The 19,959-nt window shown below is 39.7% G+C and overlaps 1 protein-coding gene across 3 annotated transcripts; it reads right to left on the bottom strand.

Moving 5' to 3' along the window:
* Positions 1 to 4,144: 4,144 nt before the first annotated feature.
* On the bottom strand, positions 4,145 to 16,557 carry PTHLH (parathyroid hormone like hormone). Of its 3 annotated transcripts, none has more exons than XM_046013122.1 (4): positions 16,311 to 16,557; positions 15,630 to 15,752; positions 9,356 to 9,778; positions 4,145 to 4,622 (listed from the first exon to the last, which is right to left on the bottom strand). In XM_046013122.1, the coding sequence occupies exons 2-4, from the start codon at positions 15,728 to 15,730 to the stop codon at positions 4,613 to 4,615; spliced, it is 534 nt and encodes a 177-aa protein (XP_045869078.1). In that variant the 5' UTR covers positions 15,731 to 15,752; positions 16,311 to 16,557; the 3' UTR covers positions 4,145 to 4,612. The 3 variants fall into 3 exon arrangements, with proteins under 3 accessions (XP_045869078.1, XP_045869079.1, XP_045869080.1); XM_046013123.1 differs by lacking the exon at positions 16,311 to 16,557 and adding an exon at positions 15,958 to 16,102; XM_046013124.1 differs by lacking the exons at positions 15,630 to 15,752; positions 16,311 to 16,557 and adding an exon at positions 15,240 to 15,286.
* Positions 16,558 to 19,959: the final 3,402 nt, after the last annotated feature.

Raw genomic sequence — 19,959 nt, 5'->3', positions numbered from 1 at the left:
AAAGCAATGCAGATTTGGCAAGGAGTAGGAGTCACCATTAACAATCCAGTTTTTCAGGCATGACACATTTTATATTCCAATTTTTAAATGTCTTCCAGGTTGTAGGAAAATGTAATGACATTTTCTGGAAGACATTTTAAAGTTTAATTAAAATGCAGTTTTGAAACATATCCCTTGGGCTTTGCACTTGTAAATCTGAGCATATCAGGAACTTACACAGAGATGTGAATGTTCTCATCCTGATGTTGGGTAGCTCTGGTTGGGAACTGTGTACATTAATCTTTTGACAAAATAGCAGTGTACCTCTTTTGCACAACTGGGCCCTGTGGGTAACTTCTGTGCAGTGTATTCATAGGAAGAAAACCTGATATTTTAAATTCTCCTCCCTTCCTCTGGGAGGTCGCTGTATACTCAACAAAAAACCCTTGCTTCTTGTACTTACAGAACTGAAAAAGTTCCTATTAAACCAGAGGCTGAAAAACAAAGGGCACTCTGGTGAACAGTTGATAATTTAGAGCAGTTATTCTCCAAGCTTCTTGTTACTGGAATAAGAAAATGGCATGACCTGGGAATCTGAAGTACTCAAAACACTGATCCATCTCCTACGTCTGGCAGACATTTTCCTCAGCTCTGCTTTTCATTTGATTCATTCGGAAGCTGAAAGAACTTTTAAATTTTGTTCAAAGGTTATTTATTGAACACCCACTGTGTACTAATCCTATTATTTGGTATTGGGTAGTATGTGTTGAATGATAAGGTTCCTGTCCTTAAGAAGTCCACAAAGTAATTAGGGAAGTAACATTGGCAACTTGGAAGGAATAGCATTTCTCTTTAGGAGTTAACCTCAGGACCCATGATATATAATTCACTGAAGTAATATCTTTAGTCTTTGGAATCTTTGTAGCTACCAGTGTTTAATACCTCCTCTGGCATGTTCAGTCCTTGGACTAGCTTACCAGTAGCAGGATTTTGCTAACTATATAATAGACTCTTTAGTAATAGTCTTGTTCTTAACACCTGCTGGGTTATTAAATAAAGGGAAGTGGCATACATTTGTGATTGGAATGTCTCTGACCCTTTGTTTGAGGAACGAATGGTGGCTCTGCTGGGAACACTTAGAACTCTCAATAAAAGTGCATACTATTTATGGAAGATGAATCCTCTCAGCTTCAACACATTATTTCTGCCCAAAGCTGATTGTATTTTTCTGTGGATTTTGTGGTCAAAGGGAAAAATAACAAACTGTACCTTACAGTTTGAGAATTAAGCTCTAGAATTAAACTCAAGATTATCCTAAAGGTAACACCCTGTGATGGTGTACATATTTTCTAATTTCTTACAAAAGGCATTACCTTGTGTTCTTGAACCACTAATGAGCATCTATTAAACCATATTTCAGTATTTAATGAACGGACTATAAGATAAAATTGAAGTTCTACTTGACTTTGTTCTTGTTGGGTCTATTAGTATATGACTAGAGGGAACTTTTTGAATTTTAAGAAGATTGACTCCCTTTGTTCTTGCTTGGTAAATACAGAAAAATTCTCAATGCTTTAAATATTTAAATTTAATAAAATTTAGTATTATATTAATTATTAATATATTTTATAAATATATTATAAATAAAATAAAATAAATTTAATGAATTTAAATAAAAATGCTTTAAGTGCTTGATTTGCTCAACTGATACTCAGAATAGGTAATAGAAAATTAAAACCAAATTCATAACCATCAAAATGTATGATTATGCTGTCTCCAAAGGTGTCAGTTTCACCATTATTTCTAGAATTGATGCTACCTGCATTCCAAACTAATTTTTGTAACAAGGAAGGGAGATGCCAGTATTCACTTTAAATTTTTCAGGACCAGTAGCACCTGGGTGACTCAGTTGGTTAAGCATCGGGCTCTTAGTCCCAGCTAAGGTCTTGATCTCAAGGTTGTGAGTTCAAACTCCACATTGGGCTCTGGGGGTGTGGAGTTTACTTAAAACAAAACAAAACAAAAAAGAGAGAGAGAGAGAGAAGTATTTCATCACCAATAATGTCAACATGGACTTTGGTTCATAACTTAATGTAGCCCTGAATATATTCATGGTGTTGTAGGCACAAACCTTTAGAATGTACCTGTTTTACAACAATGGCTAAGGAAATACAGAGGAAAGGAATAGGGGCTTCACACTTAACTATCATTTCTTGTCTTTTGCTTGGAGTTGGACTCCCCAATATCCATGACTATATCTTAGATGTCTAATTAAGTACTAGATTTCTGTCTGAATGAAATTGGAGGAAGTTAATAGTGAATTAGTGGATTAGGTTTTCTTAATTCTAGAACATTTAGTCCAACTCACCCTTATTTAAATTATTATTGCTTTATAAACATTACTTAACTCAAGGCTGAACAATATTCATTTAGACTGTAAATTGCTAAGAGTTTATTTATATTTAAACACTTATCTTAAATTATATATTTCAGTTTTTCCTTCATAGAAAATGACAATGTCATTAAAAAAAAATCACCATTTGTTCTTAAAAGGCTTTTTTGCTTCCTTCGTCTTCCCACTCCATGCCTTATCCTATGATTTTAGTCTTTACCATTGCTAGAAGACCTTTGTATGACTCGAAAGACAATAATTTTATTAATAATGCTTTGGTGAGACTTGCTAACCATAAATTCCCATGTTCCCTCTTCCCCTTTTTCTTTTAAGGGATGGGTTATTTGTGAGGGAAACCTTAAAGATGACCTGAATCTGATACTTCCTTGCCTTAATGTTCAAGTAGTTACCAAGGCAGTGTTAAAAAAACATATTTTTCATGGGAACAACTTAGATGGATTTGGTGCAATCTTAAGATTTAGAGTTTTAGATGGAGTTTTGTAAAGCGTGGTCATATCTGTTGTTATAGCACTCCAAACTAGGTGCCTTATACAGGCTTAATGTATTGGCCTTCAATTTTTGAATGCTAAAAATTGTATCCAACAAATTCATATGTAGAACTAAGCACAAATTCTAGATTTTGCTTATTAACATAAGTTTACATTTCTTACCAAAAAAAATACAAAGATGGGTCCTGTTTTGAAGGCTATGGGACTCAAATGAAAACATGAATTAATTCAGTCTTTGAAAATTTGAATATCCCAGAAACATTATTCTAATCACATAGAGCTCAGACCAATCTCACCCTTTGTGTGTATTTCCTTTTTAAAATGTTCATAAAATTTTGGATCATGTATCCAGCATTTAGGTGTTTCTTATAAATGTATGTATAATCTACCGACTAGGATGAGAGAGTCTCGGGGGCAGTTATGGTATTTTACTTTTTGTGCATCTTCCAAACTGCTAATAGATATCTAACAGGATTGGGAGCATAAACAGAATACTTCTTAAATATGTGCTTGCTTGATTCACAGACTTTCTGTTTTGTTGTATTATTTTACTGATGGGTGGGTCCTGAGCTGTGGACACTTAAAGAAAAAATTCTGTACAAGAAAAGTCTGTTTTCATCTGAACACAGAGATAGGAACAAGTAGGATGATACTCATAGTAGAAAGGTGATTACAGACAGTGTCACACCATGCTATTTAGCAACCCAAGTCCCTGGAACCCTGAGTGATACAACAGGAAAGCAGTCTTCTTCAGGGAAGGTTTTTTTTGAGCTGATATATATTTCCCACTTGATCCCTTTCCCTGGTAAAATTCTCAATATCTCTTTTATGCTTGTTGTTGTTACCAGTAAGAGCAAGATCTTTCAAATTAAACTTTACATTGGTGAAAATTATCCCTAGCCTTAAGGTTCCTGATCTGCCTCTCTCCGTTTTCTCAGATCGGCTAACTCTCTGGACTGAGTTTCTTTAATCTTTTCTCCTGACTTCTCTGCCTTTTTTCTCTCTTCCATCTTCACTTTAAATTGGACTACTTCCTAAAAGGATGTCTAAGTAGTTCAGCCATTCTATTGAATTGAACTTAAATATTGGACAAAATACATTTTAAGTGGTTTTTAACTAAAAGCTAATGTGAAAATATTGGAATATGTACCAATATAAACATATTATACTTATGGCTATATTCAAATACAGTTAAAAATATTACATCATGTTCCTTCGAGTTGAAATTTTAAAGGGTATACATAATTCACCTTCTGAGTCATGATGTAATTTAGATTATATTTTATTAGACATTCTTTACAAATTTAAAATGCTGCTATTTTTACATGCACAGAGGAAAATCAGTTTGGATAATTATATTTAGGCATTATTAAAATCAACCACAAAATAGAGACACTTTATTGTGTCATTTATCAACATACTTGATATGTATATCTAAAGTGCATTATGTTACAAAAAATAGAGAAATTCAGCAGCACCAAGATACATTTACAAAATAAATACATCAGTTGACAAAATAAATTATGGTAAATGTGATAATAATAATTGGATTAGCCTTGGCAAAAAAAAATATTCACAATGACCAATGTGCAGTTTCATAGAGCAATGGGGAAGATAGTTTTATTCCAATGCATTTACAGTATTTACAGATAATAAATATTTCTAATACTTTCCATATGTTCACTATTACAGAATCCTGTAATACGTCCTCTGAAGGTCTTTGCTAAAAATTTCAATGCCTCCTGAAAAGAGAAGGAAGGGAGAGAAGAGGAGAAAGAAAATAGGTTAATTTTTGTTAACAAATGAAAAGGCATAAAAAATAAAGGAATACAGAATTACAATGGAAAAGATTCCAGGGATTTCTTGTAAATATTCCCAATAGGTGGTATCAGTGGTATCTGCCTGACTCTACAGAACCTTTGCTATGGGCGGGGTCTTCAACATGATCTAATGATCAATGTAGTACAGGAAGAGCAAGAGCTTGAGTTTCTAACTCTATATACTGTCTGAAAAAGGAGACCCTGGGGGAATTTTCCAAAGCTGCCAACTGGCAAGTCTGGGAAGAGAAGGGACACAGTTGAGTCTGGAAATAAGACTAGGTTGTGCAATCCATCATCAAATACACCTTGCTAAAAGCTTATTCCCCAGCGATGCCTGACATGGGTGATCCAAAGGTTGCTTATTCTGTTCAGGTTTCCATTTGGCCAATCTCTCGCTAAGATAATGGCTGTTAGAAGAGTAGAGTGTGTGATTTGGAGTAAATGTTGGAAGGATGTGTAATTGAGCAGTATGTTTGGTTGGTTATTTGATGATATCAGTCATTGCATTAGCTGTCCTTAAACACTAATGAATGAAACTATTTTTGGATTTTAGATTCTGAAGTCAAAACTAAGAACTATTTGTCTCTCACTCTGGTGGTTTTGGAATTGATCTGGAATTAGAAATTGGGAAAACCCATATTAAATTAGAGAAAAAGAATCAATTAATTTAAAAGTATAAAATAGCAGTATTTCACTGTGTTTATTACACAGAATAAATTACCACCTGGGATTGACATCTCTTTCAACCCTTTCTAAAACACTGTAATGACAGTATTTTAAGATGGGCTGGCAGCATTTTCTCTGCTTTTCTCTCTCCCTTTCCCTTCTCTTTGGTTGTCTAAAGGAAGCACCTATAGAATGGAACTCAACTGGCTGTGCCATTGCATTAATAGCCAGAGTGTGGGCAGAGTTTTTTTTTTGTTGTTGTTTTTTTTTAAAGATTTTATTTATTTACTTGACAGACAGAGATCACAAGTAGGCAGAGAGGCAGTCAGAGAGAGAGGAGGAAGCAGGCTCCCTGCTGAGCAGAGAGCCCGATTCGGGGGTCGATCCCAGGACCCTGGGATCATGACCTGAGCCAAAGGCAGAGGCTTTAACCCACTGAGCCACCCAGGCGCTCCTGTGGGCAGAGTTTTACATGGCAGGCCCATATGGTGGTGAAAACCACAGAAGAGCCAACTTTTGACAAGTTAGGAACTTCACGTGCAGCTTGGAGAAAGAAAAGCAAGTTGGAACATTTAGGATGCTTTCTTGTCTTAAGAAATTGACATCTTCACCAATCATTTTAATTAGAATGGCAAAAGAGCTCCTAACTGCAGAGAAAAATAATTTAAGATTAACATTTTTAATGGTGGATGGATGTATGTTATGAAGAAAACATAAAAGGTGACTGTAAAATTCAATAATTTGTGTGCTATATCAATTTTAAATGTTTTCATATCGAATAGTATGTAGTGAATTGAACTTAAGAATCATGCAAACAGGGAGGGAATGATGAGTATTTTGAACAATTATTTCCTCAGAAGGAAGGAAAGAAAAAAGAAATATAGGACCAAGGAAAAGATCTTTTAATTATATTTCCCCTTGTCCAGCCAGTTTGCTTGTTATAATGGCACGTTTTAGAATAGCCAAGTAAAACATATAACATGGCCTGAAAGTATGTGTGTGTGTGTGTGTGTGTGTGAGACAGCACTTTAGAGTTTCTTTTTTTTTTTTTAAAGATTTTATTTATTTATTTGACAGAGAGAGAGATCACAAGTAGGCAGAGAGGCAGGCAGAGAGAGAGGAGGAAGCAGGCTCCCTGCAGAGCAGAGAGCCCGATGTGGGGCTCGATCCCAGGACCCTGAGATCATGACCCGAGCCGAAGGCAGCGGCTTAATCCACTGAGCCACCCAGGCGCCCCTAGAGTTTCTTTTGAATATTGAAAAGCATTTGTATTATTTCTAAGTCAATATTTACCAAGGCAAAATATATATTCTCAATTAACTGAGTCCTACCGTATCTGGACATCTCATTTACAACATCAAAAATTCCAAAATGTGATTTCCAACATTTGAACTATATACTTCCCACTGGTTTATGTGAGAGGAGCCAGACAGTTTTAGCTCAGTAGTTTCTCTTAAGAAATACTACATAGGGGCGCCTGGGTGGCTTAGGTTAAAGCCTCTGCTTTCGGCTCAGGTCATGATCTCAGGGTTCTGGGATCGAGCCCCGCATTGGGCTCTCTGCTCTGCGGACAGCCTGCTTCCTCCTCTCTCTCTCTGCCTGCCTCTTTGCCTCCTTGTGCTCTCTCTCTCTCTGTCAAATAAATAAATAAAACCAAAAAAAAAAAAAAGAAAGAAAAAGAAATACTACATACATTTTACTAAAATTCGTGCTTGCCATATCATCAGATCACTGCATAATAATGCAAAGAGACTAAAGAGAGGACACTAATAAAAGGTCAGTTGCTTACAAAACTGTAAAATAGTTACTCTGAAAAGATTCTGTTTGGACTAGAACATTTGCATGGCCCCATAGAGTCGCATCAGTAAACTCTTGAATTTCCCCGATCTTCCCTGCACCTCTGTTGGGTTGTACTGGGAGAGGGCCAACATCCTGCTGCCAGACAAACAGTGCTTTCCATGAACATCCCTCACAACCAGGGAACAGAAAGGAGAAAGCAGAAACATTCTATTTCTTTTAGTCCTAGGTCTGGATTTGATTAGGCCACTGCCGAATTTTTACTAGATCTCCCTTGACATAGGGGTAGCTTTGGGCATAAGAATTGATGAGTGCTGAATTTCATTAAATTCCCAGATACTTCAGAGCATTGCAAATCCTAAATAAATGAAATCCGTAAAAAAGTATACTTTCATTTTCAGAATTCTAATAAATGTATGTACACACACACACAGAGTACAACAATGGATAAAAATGGGTTCTGGCAATAAAGCTCTTGCATTAGTTAGAAATATGTAGTTAGGACCCTATCTTAAAATACATTGAATATGTGCTCCGGGCCAAGATTTATAGGGTTTATTACCCATTATAGATCCATTAGATATTTCTGCTAAAAGTTTCTCTAGTGTCATTACTCCTTAATTACTGAAGTGGAAATATTTGTCCAATATAATTATCATTCTGTAAACTATTTAATGATGAGTTTTGTCAACCTAACTCAAAGAGAGAAGTGACGCTAAGTAGGTCCATACTCCCCCTTAAAACATCACCCTGTGATCCTATCTCTACTAGTCAGGGGAAAGGCCTGGAGAGGTAACAAGGGGTTGTAATTAATGAGATCATTAGCTGCATATGACACGTCCTTGTGTGGTTTCCTCTTTCTTTCAAACCCCACAGAAGAGCTAAACTGAAAAGTAAAACAGAAGATTGTGTTGGTGGAAATGCCTGAATTAAGAGGCAGCACTAAACACAGTGCTGGACCAAATATCCAGAGATGGGGAAACAAATCCAGTTCTGAGGACTACCTATCCCAGTTCCCAGGGCTGTTCAAGTCCTTTAGTCATGGAGTACCTTGGTTTTCTGGTTTATAAGATGAGGTTAATATTTGCTGCTTTTTTGTCTCATGGAGACACACATATCCAGATAGATAGAACAATCAGTACTAGATCTAAAAGTATCCAAACAACATTATACTTTATTGTTTACTATGACAAGCATTTAACCCATGTCATCTTGTTTAATCTTTGCCCAGCCCTATGAGGTTGTTACAATTATTATCTTCACTTCATGGAAAAGGAAAGTGAGTCTTAGATAGACTATGTAACTTGCCCAAGGTTGTGAACTTTAATATGTTCAGACCCAAGACTTGAACCTTAAGGTATCTGACCCTGAAGTCAGGGAATGCCATTACCACCTACATCTGTGAGCCAAGAATAAACAAGCCATGTAAATGTGAAGTCTTATTATTCCTACTGCAATACCCTGGAAAATTATTTCAGCTTCCCAGTGGATAAATAGATATATGAGAAAAACTTATGTCCTTCCCAAGTCAAAACTTAAAAATTTTCCGAATTCATGACTTTTTTTTTTTATGGGTTGGTAGAAACCAGAGTTAAATTAAATTAAATAAATTGAGAGTGTGTGTTTAAATGTTTAACATTTATTTAAATGAAAATAAATTTAAGGTTTAATTAAATAGAATTAAATGGAAAATGTGACTGGCTCAGAATTGTCTACAGTAGGGTATTGTTTTGTAGTGTTTGTAAATCATATCAAAGCCTTCTGTGTTCACCCCTAAAGTGAAAAAAAAGTAAGAAATGACAAAATGATCAAGAAAGTTTGCCAAGGTGCGAGAGTAGGGAAATAAACTTCTGCAGCAAATGATGAAGGTGGTCCCGGGTTTCTGAAGCCAGACTTAGAAGAGAAATTCTTTGGTACAGTAGTAAAGGATTGGTGTTGGGATTGTGATGGAGGAAGAGAAACAGATTATCCAAGCCCTGTTTGTGCTTAGGTGGTGGGAGGACACCACTTCAGGGCAGATAATATCCTGAGCCGTCTTGCTTTTGTAAGCTTTTAAATTGTGGAGCAATGGATAGAGGGACAGAAAAGGAGGACATTCTAGATTTGTTCAAGCCATGGTGGGTGGAAGGAAGGGGCACTACACAGCTTAGAGCAGCACCAAAGAGAGGCTATGGGGCACAGAAGCCAGTTACCGTAAATTGAGCTCCAGCGATGTCGCGGAGATGTCATATGGGTAGTCCCCTTCTCGCCCGCTCCCAGCCATGCCAGAGTTTAGCCAGGCAGACCGAGTTCGCCGTTTCTTTTTTTCCTGCTCCTTGCGTTTTCCAGGTTTGCCTTTCTTTTTCTTGCCAGGTGTCTTCAGTGGCTGCTCTTTGTATGTCTCCACCTTGTTGGTTTCCTGAGTTAGGTATCTGCCCTCATCGTCAGACCCAAAACGGACGGGGTGGTTCTTTGTGTTGGGAGCAGGCTTGGAGTTCGGGGACACCTCCGAGGTAGCTCTGATTTCAGCTGTGTGGATTTCTGCAATCAGGTGGTGAAGGAAGAATCGTCGCCGTAAGTCTTGGATAGATTTCCCCTTGTCATGAAGGAGCTGATGTTCAGACACAGCTCTTTTGCTTTAAGAAAAAAAACAACAGCAGGAGAGGAAGAAAAGGAGAATATTTTAGTTGTTGGATAGACCTCAAAGACAAGAGGAAGGGCCTTTGATTACCTAAAGCATAAGCTGGAAGGGCAGCAAGCTTGTGGAGTGGGGAAAGAGCAGAGAGGGAAGGGACGTGTGGGCAGTTCAGAGTCTGTAGCTCCAAATCCCATTTATGCTGCTCCCTAGGTCTGTAGCTTTGGTGAGAACATGCCCCTCTCCATTTAAAAGGCAGGAGTCAGATTCGGAGATTTCTATGCTCTCTTCTCAACTTAAAACATTATGATTCTGGAGGCACCTGGGTGGCTCAGTGGGTTAAGCCTCTGCCTTCAGCTCAGGTCATGATCTCAGGGTCCTGGGATCGAGCCCCACATCTGCCTCTCTGCTCAGCAGGGAGCCTGCTTCCCCCTCTCTCTCTGCCTGCCTCTCTGCCTACTTGTGATCTCACTCTGTCAAATAAATAAAATCTTAAAAAAAAAAAAACCCCACACAAAACATTATGATTCTGTAATTCTCAGCAATGGACAGAAAAAACTGAGCTTCTTTTCATGTTTTTCAGACTTATGTTGGGAAAATAAATCCAGATGTCCTAGCCATGAAATTAAAAGGAGGATGAATTTACTTGAGTACTCACCCAAGTACACAGCCATGTACACACACACACACACACACACACACACAAATCCCTTATTAAGAAAATAATAATACTGAATCTCAGAGAACAGCAAGCTATAAGAGGAAAGGCAAACAGAGGCTGAAGATGAAGTGAGCAGTAGAGGCTGTCTAGGGAACTACCTAACAGACTGAATTTTAATACGAGGAATAGAGTACAGGCTACCAAGAGCCTATATTTGAAAACCAAGTGTCAGAGAGAGAGTATGTGTATTTTTCTGTAAAGTAGTGGGTGGTCCCTTTAAAATGGGTTTCTTTGTGTTTAAATTGAGATCATCCTATTTTTTCTGTGCATCGTTATTTTTTTTTAATTTAGAATTTCAGAGGATATTATCCTTAGAATTAAATTGAGGTATTCACTTTTCTACTTGTTCTCTTTGTCTTAAAAAATGTCTCTAGGAACAAGTATGAAGTGGCTTTTCTGTTTAAAGCACACTCTAATGAAAATATAGTGGAAGAGAATCAACTAATTTCCCATCAATCCTTTTAGATAGCACCCTGACTCTTGTTTAAATGTCCATCCACATATGCTTGTATTATTCTTGTGTATATTATTAACCATATGCAGGGATCGCATACATGAATCAGTCATATCATGCCTGCTTCAGCTGTGCCTTACTTTACTCCAATTTCTGCCACTCTGTAACTCTTCAAAATGGTTCACTGTCAAGCCTGTGAGGGTGTTCCACAGGGCTATCTCCCATGTCATCTTACTTCTCTCTCACACAGTATCTGGGTCCCTTATTTGTTTATATTAGTACAACTTCTTTAACTCCTCAGAGAAATATGACAATAAAAATAGCATTAACTTCATTTTATAGATAGGGAAGTTGAGGTTCAGAGAGATTCGATGACCTGCCTTTGTCCACAAAATGAAAACAGACAGAACTAGGGATCCAAAAATCAGGTCCTCTGATTCTGAGATCAAAGATTGCCTTTCAGTGACCTCAATCCTTTCTTCTGTGGAAGCAGAAGTGTATGTTGAGGAAACAAGAAGTGAAGGGCATAGAGTAAAAAGCTTGCAGGGGGAACCATGGACAGTGGGCAAATGGATAGCAATTTATCGGTTTACTTAAAGATCAAGCTTACTTCTCCAACAAGGCCATTTTCATCCCCCCAAATAAGGAACTAGGATTTCTAGAGTTTGGATTATCACTGGGGGAAATTGAGAGATTTCTTAGTCATACTATGAATCAAAGTAGAATAAGACATGAAAATACAGGCATTATTTCTCTAGACCTTATACCCAGAATACCAGCTTCCTTTTAGTGTTTTAGTGTGTGGACTGACTTTAAGCCATGCAGCTTGTTCAAAAAAGACATGACTTAATGGAAAGGAATTTAACAGGAGCCTGGTTTAAATGAGGCATGAAGGAGTCTCTCTTCCTTTTTGAAGGTGCCACATGTGACTAGATTAAAATTCACTTACTTTATGGCAATAGTATTCTGGAAACTTTTAATAATATACAAATTTGAGGTTTTGGTACAAATATATTTATACTCTCTAATAACATTCTTGAAGAATAAGTGGGAATTAATCGCATATTTCATAAGTGTTGCAGTTTCCTAAGTATCCTTTAGCAAAATGTCCCATTAAAGTTGTTCTTAACCAGTGATCATTTTATAGGACCTGGGGCTTTTCTTTCTTTCTCAGTTCCTGGAAGATAACCATCCGATCTGTATTCCTCTCCAAATGTATAATACAGTCCATCCTAGCTTAACTCGAAGCCAAAACTTTTAATGGTTGGTCTGTTCTAATCAGGCCACCACTGCTTATGCCCCCTCTAGCTGGCATATATGCCTGTCATCTTGGCCAGCCTGTCAACTGTGAGTCACAGTGCCTTCTTAACCCAAGCACTGCACTTTCCCAGGATGGTTCTCATGAGAAAAGGAGGGGTCAGTCTATCCTTCTGTTTTATAAAAAGTTTACAAAGATGGCACAAGTCTGTCCAGTTTAAAATAGCATCTCTCTTGTGAGGTACCAAGCTTCTTTCTGCCTTTAGGGGCAATTATTAATATAATATTAGAAAACCCAGATTTTCTTAAATGCTAAATCTCACAGATTTTCTTAAGTGCTAAATCTCAAACACAAGGAACAGCTCAATGACTTCTGCATTTAAAATACTGTGAAGAATGAATTTCTGATTGGGCAACTGCACTGAAAGATCAGGGATATAATATTATCTTTATCGTCAACAAGGAATAAGATCCCTGGAGCATTTTACTTATTTTCAAAACAAGATGTGAACTGACACAAGGGTAAATAACTAGCATGTACAAACTAGATATACACAGGTGGGGAGCAATGATCCGAAGTAAGGAGGCTTTCCAGTTAGATAATTCTAAAATATTTATGTGATAAATATGGCCTCAATAATAGTCTATTAATCTATACATCCGCAAGCATCCCCTAGCCCAGTGGTTCACACGGCGTTTGTTACAATCCTGATATGGTATGTTTATGGTCTTCTTTGATTATTGTAAAAAAAATTTTCAGAAATATGGGAGAAATGCTTAAGATAGGTAACTATAAATTCAGTCAAAACATAGCTCTTCTGCTCTAAAGAAAAATCACTCTCAAGGGAGTTTTCACGGAAGAAGAGAAAATTGAAGGAGCTATCAAGGAATGCAGGGAGCAAAGGGAGTGATGGGACTGCCTCTTCCAACACAGAAAGGAGCAGCAGGCTTGTGTTGAGGCTCAGCTACTTACGAAGGAGTCTGGGTTTGAGGAGAAAAGTTCTGTGGTACATGCACGAGTCAGGGTTCGGATGTTCGAGTGAAGATGACTCACCACAAGTCCCTTCCAACCCAAATGACTCAGTCAAAAGTTATGCTTTTCACTAAATAGAATAGACCCAGTCTGGCTCCCAAGCAAATCAGCCAATTATGTTTTAGGTTCTGAATCTACTAGAATTCCCTCTCTAACTTAAACACAAAGGTTGCTACCTGCTGAAAGTCATGTTCATTGGGACAAGAATGTCTATAGGCCTCACTTTCCAACCTCCAATTTATTCGTGCTCTAGCCCCATTAGCTAAAATCTTTTGGACTATGACAACTTATAACTGCCTCCTCTGCATGGTTTAGGAAGTGTTATTGTTATAGTAGTCTAGTGGTCCCCCCACCACCCCTCAAAGTCAGTCCCTAGTTAGAAAAAATATCTAAAGCAATTTCTCTAATATTTGGTGTAAAAAGTAATTGGGGAGTAATATGATTTGATTATATGTTAACATTTCTTTCAAGAAATTAGGTTGATTTAGTGTAATAGTAGACTAATGTTTTGTCTAGCACGCAAAATTTACTGTTACTTGGCAGCAATGCAAAAATAATGACTTGTTTTTTTAAACTCCATTTGGCTGTAATAATTTGATGAAACATCTTCATCTACTGATGATTTCAGCCTTCAGGAAAAACCATGGCTGTAATATGATGATCTATTAGCCATTAACTATAAGAATGTTTTGTGGTAGTTTTATAACCATCTGCTGAGTGTGAGTGTTTAACTACAATATTATATTTCACCCACAAACAAAACTATAACAGAGTCTCTGGCTGTTAAATGGTTTCTGATGTGTATTTTGCAAGGTGCAACAAAGAAAGAGTTAAAAATAGCCTTTAGGACTACTTAGCACTATTTTAATGTCATAACTGTGGATTTAATCATGGTCCATTTACTGTTTCTCAAAAGAGAAAACAGGTATTTCTCAAGCAACTATAAAGAAAAATCTGGCTCTGTTTCAAGACAGTATTTCTTGGCCAGTATTTAAGCATGCCTTTAAAAATTCACTCTTCATCTATATCTATATCTATATCTATATATGGACTTTAAATAATTTAATACAAGTCTTAAAAAGAGGAAAATGTCTGAAGACAATTTTCAGAAATACATCAGCAAAATGTTGATTTGAAGAATACAATGCAGCTTTATCTTCAGTACAATGTTCTACACAATTTGCCTTAGGAAATTCATAATAGATTTTCATTTTGGTGCCAAGGTTCAGACATGTCTAAAGTAATTTCATTTAAGGATTTTCTGCTCTAATAATAATAGACCAAGGGCACATATAAAACAGTTGCCTTTTTGTACACCCTCGGGAATTTACAAGGAAGCACCATGAACTTGATTGTAAATATTGGATATTGCTATTTTTATTGTTAGTGTAAAAGCCCCTTAATTCCTTCTCCAGAAGCAAACTCCTCTCAGTTCTCAATCGTTATGGTTTTCCCATCCTGAACAGAGTCTGCAGCTTAAAGATCACCCAAAGATGGCATTACACACATTAACATACTTCTAGGTCCAACAGATTATTAAGATAGTGTTACTCCACTGCTCTTCCAACTTGCAGTCATACAACATGGTAATATTTTTCTGGTGTGCTTGGATGTATGATTATGTTAAAATCAAAATTATCTTTAAAAGAACCAACAAATGAGAATGCCAAAATCAAGTTTTCAGTCTACAATACAAATATTTGACTCCAGATTAAAGAACTGTTAGCAGTAAGTCCAAGAAAAAACAATTTTCCTCACCTAATATTCATTTTGGAGTCAGGCACTCTAGCGTTCCTGAACTGTATCAATACTAACGTTGGAGTTGTGCCATTGCAAAGTTGTTACTACTTTATTATATAATATGCTTTCATTATGTAATGTGGCTCATTTCATATGCTTAAAATTATGTCATTCATAATAAAGTTAGATGTAAGGCTTCTGCTTTTCACACACAAACTGCCACCCACATTCAGTCCGTAAATCAAACGCACACAGACCTGTGTCCCCTGGCTCCCTCAGCTTCTTCCGAGTTATCCATCTCCTGTAATCCTCAGCGTTTCAAAACCTTCCCAGGTCCTGGAAGTATAACCTTTTCCTTTCACTACAGACAAATGATCTTTGTCCAGAAGAGATTCTGCGCTCCCTCTTACGGAAACTCATGGAAAATTTGTCTCTTGCCTGTCTCCCCTTGAAGTTCAACCAGTGCTCCCGCCGGGGTTGAAGGCACTGTCTCAGCCCCCGGCAGGTAGCCGGCTCTCCCCGCTTTTTAACTCGGGCAAGGAGCATCAGTGACCGCGGCGAGCCCTCGGCAGTGCCCCAGCCTGGCGTCCTCTCCCACTGGCCCTCCCAGCCCTCACCCGGCGCCCGGAGGAGGACGGGGCACTTACAGTCGGCGGCCGAGCTCCTCCACCGAGCGCCCGCAGGAGGGCACCGAGTAGCTCAGCAGGAACACCGCGACGCTCCACTGCTGAACCAGCCTCCGCAGCATCGTATCCTCTCGCTCTCGGGACCTGCAAGAGTGGAAAGGGGCCCGAAGTGTCAGTCCGGAATCTCCATCTCCTGGGATTACGACGCTCCCCGTTTTATCTGGCTCTCACTTAGCCTCTTCGACACCAAGGGCATCTCCCAAATTGCAAAGAAAAGAAAAGAAAAAACAAACAAACAAAAAACAAAACAAAAAAACCCCAACTTTCTCTGAAGCCTCTCAGCACTTACTTATTTAGGAATCAGCTACTGCAACTGTGCTTTTTCCAAAACCAGACAGGCAAAAAGGGACCAAAAGGAAAACAAAACAAAACAAAAATCAGATACGTTCCTCTGCAATGATGACCACAATGAAATGCTTTTATATATGCATCAATGATGAGCAGCGTGTTTACACGTCTTCCCTATCAATGTCTAATTAAATCTAGCCGGCAGTTCTCCCAGGTTCGTGGAGCAGAGCTAAGCCCTTCCTAAAAAGAGAAGAAAGTTTCCCTCCTCTGAAGTCAGCTTCTTTGCTAACTAGGCCGTCTTGTTCCAGAGCCACTTGTAGAGACCCACATATATATACATAGCTGTCTGTCTACCTCCTCTGGTGGGCTGGTTGCTTCCGGAAAGTTGATTCCACACACCCTGAGAACAAGTTTCAAGTGCGTGTGTCGTCGATCAGGAGGGCCAGGTGGCAACGAGGGCGGGTTAATAGCGGCGCAGAGGGGAGGCGGCGGCCCGAGCGGCAGGGCAGCGGCGGCCCCGCTTCACGGGCGGGGAGGCATGCTGGCCGGGCGGCGCAGGTTGGAGGCGAGTTGAAAGCCTAGTAGAGGAATGTTCACACGCTCCCAGGCAAACCTGCCGGAGAAGTGAGCTAGTCGCAAAGAGGTGGCGCCCTTGGAACGCGCGCGGGGCGAGCAAGGGCGCGGGCGCGCGGGGGGCGGGGGCGGCGACGGGCTGCCTGAGCGGGCCCCTTGCAGCCCGAGCTAGCAGAAGGGAGCTCTGAGCTGGGAGTGTACTGCGAGTGGCTGAGCTCCCCGCGCCACCGATTTGGCGGCCCCCGGCGCTGCCCGGAGGTCCCCGAGCCCCACCCCAGAGCGCCGGTCCCGCGCGCCATCCCGGGGGCCGGGGGCGTGGGAGGATCTGCCAGTTCCCGCTGGGTCTGAACGGCCCAGACTGCACGGCGGAGAAGCGCGCTGAGGTCCCCGAGGGCGTGCGGGCGACCCGAAACAGTCACCGCTCCCGGCGCGTCGCGCCAGCCGCGCCCGACTGGACGCGCGGCCGCTGAGGCCGCCGGGGGCGAACCGGCAAGGCGGAGGCCGAGGAGTAAGGGACTGGAGAGCGTGGGCGCCCGGAATCCTCCGCGGGGAGGTCGCGGGCGGTTGGCCCTTGGCTTTAAGGAACCCTAAGGCCGCTCGGGAGCTTGGGGAGCGACGCGGGAACCCTCTTCCATGGCCCTTTCCGGGGACCCGCTGAGTGGGGAGCATCGCCTAAGGGGGGAGGAGCGTTCGCTTAGAAGAGTAAAAAAGGTTTCAGACTTCAGGTTGAGATTGCATTTCTTGCTGTCTTAGAATAGCTGAGGACATCTGGAGCTGGTCCAAGAAAACCCGCATACGTGATGGAGACCCTTTTTAATTGCCGAGGTGGACCAGCACTCCTGGGGAGCGCACGCGGCCCCTTCGCCCCCAGACTAGAGTCTAACTCACCCTTTCCCGACTACCTACTCTCTCACCCCCACCCCACCTCATCCCCCACCCCACCTCATCCCTCGCCCAGTCCCCTGTTACATATTCTGGGATGACTCTATCCGTGTCGCTTCAGCCCGCAGATGAAGCGGAACTATCGCTGTACGCGGCTCTGCCCGGGAGAAGCGAAGGGAAAGCAGGGGATTCTTCCCAAAGTACTGGGCGGGGAAGAAGACTGCTCTGAATTACTGGGCAGTATCATCTAGGAAAGGATTGCAGCGGATGTGAACGCCCGCCCCACGGATTCCTCTATCTTTCTGAAATGAACGCGGGTAGTTGGGAACCATTCAAAGAATGTTTGTCTTCTAGACAGACAACTCCACTGGTATATTTCAATGCGCTGTGTGATTTGGAGACGTGAGGTGATTTAGGGAGCCTGACCTTTTATCAAGTCTGGCTTCCTGTCTGTTGTACCACGGATTTTACTGAGGGTGGGTGAAATAGCGCCCTCTCCCTCGCTGATCTCAGTTCCCTTTCCCCCTCGTTAAGTGCAGATAGCTAGCCTTTAATATTAGCTCCTTAGCTTGGGTGACAGTCACCCCTTCTCACAAGTTCCTTTCTCCCTCATTTGATTACTCTAAACTCCATACTTAAAAAAACGTTGCTTCCTCCCACTGGAAAAAAAATCTGGGAATTTCCACAATTTCCCTCGTTTAAGAATTTCTAAATGTTAGATCTGTTTGCATGGCACGAAAAGACAAAGTATCAGCACTCAGAAATGTCAATCTTTGAACTTCTGACACTTTCTGATTTATAATAAATTCTTTCCAAAAAGAAGCAGGAGCCTTAAAGCAATCATTAGATCTGAAGGGGGAAAATCTGTAAACAAAACAAAACAAAAAAGTAAATCACAAATGATCTATTTAACACTTGCAAGTTGTTTAATATTAAAATGATAATATTTGTTTCCACAATAAAAAGCTCAAAAGTACTTAGCCAAATTTCAAACTACCCAGGCTTTAAAAAGTCAACCCTCTCCCAATAAAAGTTTAAGACATAGGTTGAAAATATCAAATCACTTATGCTGTAAATAAATTCATTATTCTCTCAGACATTGTAAATTAGAGGCTGCCATCAATAGACTACTTTGATTTATGTTGCTTTTTCTACTAATGAAACAAAATGGACCCCCTCCCTTTCTTTTCCCCACACACTTTTCTGGTGTTAATGGCAAAACACCTATCCAATATTTTTAGAATTTCCTCTCCTCCACAAAAAGAGAAAATATGGACACAGGAAAAATAAATAGTCTTTATATACTTGGACTCCTGAAGCTTCCTAATAATGTATTACTTCACCTTTTCCTTGATTTACAGTCTTCTCTGCTCTTCTGGCCAAATGAAGGGAATCTTCTCAGCGGTCTCTTCCAGAAATAATTTTTGTTGATGTTCCTCAGAAAACTAAAATTAAGTCTTAAATGAATTAAAAACTTCCTAAGAAGGCTCTTCTGTTCTCACTAAAGGCAATTATTAGAAAGCAGTTACATGTGCTAAGCTGCCCTGTTTATTACCTTGAGTAGAAATTCTCCTCAATATATACTCAGGACCCTGACTTTTAGCCTTTCTGAAAAGGGTATTTTCTGACATCATAATCTAGTTCCCAGTATAAGTGAATAACCTCCAGGATAATGCTGAGAACACATGATTACAAATGAGATGAGTTCACACTAGCAGGGTTTGGGATTTTTTTTGGGGGGGGGTTGCTTAGGCGTGGAGTGAGTGCCAATAGAGGCTGAATGTTTGCTTAGGCCTGGCTATCACTTAAATGCACGTTAGCAAATAGGAGGATCTAAAGGCCTGTCCTTAATCTGAAGTATTTCTATGTGAAGACAGGTTAGCATTGTGAATCTACACCTACACGAATGCCTAGCCCATGAGCAAGCTCCAAACTTCCATCTTCTAGTCCCCAATTGCAGCATTACATGCCAATTTTAAGAAGAGATTTTCTAAACTTTTAAGTATACTTTTACTCCTAAATTCATGTTAAAATAACCAAATGATGGATATCTCCAGGGATATCTCCTATTGCAATTAAGTAAAAAACCCTAACATTTATGTTTAGCTTTTTCATCTTTTTCCTCCTCAGTCCAAACAAGCAAACAAACATACAAACCAAAAAGGTACCTATAGCTCTTTAAACAATGCACCTGGGCTCAGAAATTCCCTTATAACCAATCAACATCCCTTATCTTACTACCAATAACATTTGTCAGTCTGTAGCTCCAAGCTATTTTTCTAAAATCCTATGAAACCAAACAACTGAACTCATCTCTTCTCCTAACTTTTTCTTTGTTTACATAGAGAAGTTTGCAAAATTACCTCAAGTAAAATTATTATTTGATTCTATTAGAATGTGATCTGAGACTTGAGAGGAGGCTATTGCCAGCTGACCTCAAGGTAGCAAAAACGGGGGGTGTAATGCATTTAAATTCCAAGTAGGTTTATGAAAGGGTGTGTGATTATTAAATCTGTTCCTAGTTAGGTGATAAGACCCAAACCAAGGC

This window comes from Meles meles, chromosome 7 (assembly GCF_922984935.1).
Source record: "Meles meles chromosome 7, mMelMel3.1 paternal haplotype, whole genome shotgun sequence".
NCBI lineage: Eukaryota > Metazoa > Chordata > Mammalia > Carnivora > Mustelidae > Meles > Meles meles.
Note: the sequence above shows the minus strand (reverse complement) of the source record. Positions and strands in the feature narration are given on the sequence as shown.

Bases quoted from the DNA above. Each gene is read 5' to 3' on its own strand.
- PTHLH (XM_046013122.1), bottom strand. From the start codon at position 15,730: ATGCTGCGGAGGCTGGTTCAGCAGTGGAGCGTCGCGGTGTTCCTGCTG. The intron at 9,779-15,629 runs GTAAGTGCCCCG...TTTTTCTTAAAG, and splicing joins GAGGAGCTCGGCCGCCGACT to CAAAAGAGCTGTGTCTGAAC.